At 35.8% G+C, this 1798-nt stretch overlaps 2 protein-coding genes across 2 annotated transcripts in view; both read right to left on the reverse strand.

Moving 5' to 3' along the window:
- LOC109535182 (phosphoglycolate phosphatase 2-like) overlaps window positions 1–1798 on the reverse strand; it is a gene marked incomplete in the record, with an annotated part of 5955 nt that overhangs the window by 2169 nt on the left and 1988 nt on the right.
- Window positions 745–1496, reverse strand: LOC125504524 (phosphoglycolate phosphatase 2-like). Its single transcript, XM_048666670.1, has 2 exons — window positions 1267–1496; window positions 745–1201 (listed from the first exon to the last, which is right to left on the reverse strand). Exons 1-2 carry the CDS (start codon window positions 1353–1355, stop codon window positions 1030–1032), a joined length of 261 nt encoding a protein of 86 aa, XP_048522627.1. The 5' UTR covers window positions 1356–1496; the 3' UTR covers window positions 745–1029.

Below are 1798 nucleotides of genomic sequence, written 5' to 3' on the forward strand. Positions count from 1 at the left end.
GATCTTCAGGTGGTAATTTGAATGCGCATTTTGGAAATTTGGGCCAGTGGTGAAACGAAATAAGAAGCTTCCTCTAGTCTTACTAATCACTAAAATGAAGGTAGAAACAGATCACCTTTACCGAAACTACTCGGAATTATTCGCCTAACCGTTTGTTTATATACATTTCTCCATGCATTTTCTTGCAATCTCCCCAAAAAGGAAAAGTATGGCGAAGTGAGATCCGATGGTGGTCTCTACCAATTCATGTCTTCGGGAAATTGCAATTCAACCAATTATAATTAATAATAATTCACTATTATACAAAAGTGCGGGAAACATCCATCCAATAGAAATCGAATTTTTTGTTCGAAGATTTCATGTTTTCTTTCCCGTTTTTGCTCATTTCTCGGAAGCAAAATGAGCAAAAACGTTAATTTTTACATCATTCCAAAGAGAACTAAATGGCCTTTATAGAAAGTGAACCATCGATAAGGAAATGTTGGCAGTTTTCTCAAAAGAGTCGTGATTTCAAGAAGTTTTAGATTTGCGTGTTTTTTTTTGAGTTGCAAAATCAATTCGAACATGACGCTGCTTTTTTCGAAGTTTCTCAAGCCTCATTTGAGCCACAGAATTTGTTTTGGCATCGTTGGATAGAGAATTGGAAATTCAATTCATAACAACATAAGTGAGGAAATTCGACTAGTTTTGACCCAGAAAGCGAAATTTCAATATAAAACACTGAGGTGCAAGATTATACCAAAATTTTATGTTTTGCGTCCCGTTTATTTTTCTGTAATATGTGCATGTAAAAATTAGCGTTTTCCCTGTACCCTCTATTTGTAATTTTGTAGTTATTGCTGAAGACAATGAGGACGTGCAAAAATCAGTATGAGTTAAATTATCAAAAAATGCTTGTTTTTAATGTAAATATTTTGTAAATCTGCTGGGGATTCAGCTTAGAAAATTAACTGTTTCGGCCCAATCAGCCTTTTTTATAATAATACCACGACGTTATTTTATCAAAAATTCCACTGAAGCCTTCCGCAATTACATATTTCGAATCTTCTCATGCAAATCTGCTATACTTCTGCCGACAAAGTCGGGTTTCAGCTCTTCGGCAGCATCCCATTGAGCCACTTGCTCCTGTTTAGTAACTCCCGACAGAACTAAAAGGGTCTTAAAACCAGAGTTAATTCCGAACTGAATGTCTGAGTGAATACTGAAACAAAATTCGGGAGTTGAAGTATGACGATGATCGAAAGTTGAAAATACGAGTATACGCACTTATCGCCAACCATTAAGACGCGACTTCCTGTTGGTAGATTGAACTTGGATACAATCAACTCCCCCAAAATGCCACCTGGTTTTCCCATTTTGATGGCTTTCGTCTGCGTTAATCTTTCGATTCCATCTATGTAGAATTGGCTGCCTGGAAACTCGTTTGGTTAGCAAATCCGCATCCAAAATCTTCTAAACAAATGTTTTCCTTTTGCTTAGTTAATACGAGAACAATGAAGCAAGCGACTATAAAGTATTGACTTTAGTCTGGGTGCCCTAAACGTTGCATTGAACACAATGTTTCATTGTTGTTTACCTAACAAGCGCCGGAAGTTATAATTTGTCGCTCGCTGATAGCGAACGAGAGGTCAGACAGAAATCAAGTTTCAATAAAAAACTTAGAAAAATGCAATGTTTAACCGAAATGAACAGAATGGAAAAACATAAAGAATAATCTTCAATTTCAAATGGATTTCTATAAGAAAACTTGTTTTTTATTACAAATACTAAAAATTCACATATGCGCCTAATTACTACC

The sequence above is a fragment of the Dendroctonus ponderosae genome, unplaced genomic scaffold, assembly GCF_020466585.1.
Source record: "Dendroctonus ponderosae isolate FM_Combo_2020 unplaced genomic scaffold, Dpon_F_20191213v2 Dpon_F_20191213_5, whole genome shotgun sequence".
Taxonomy (NCBI): Eukaryota; Metazoa; Arthropoda; class Insecta; order Coleoptera; family Curculionidae; genus Dendroctonus; species Dendroctonus ponderosae.

Excerpts from the sequence above, each read along its gene's own strand:
- LOC125504524 (XM_048666670.1), bottom strand. The coding sequence starts at position 1,355 with ATGGGAAAACCAGGTGGCATTTTGGGGGAGTTGATTGTATCCAAGTTC. Across the intron at positions 1,202-1,266 it reads GTCTTAATGGTTGGCGATAA|TATTCACTCAGACATTCAGT; the intron begins GTGCGTATACTC and ends ATTTTGTTTCAG.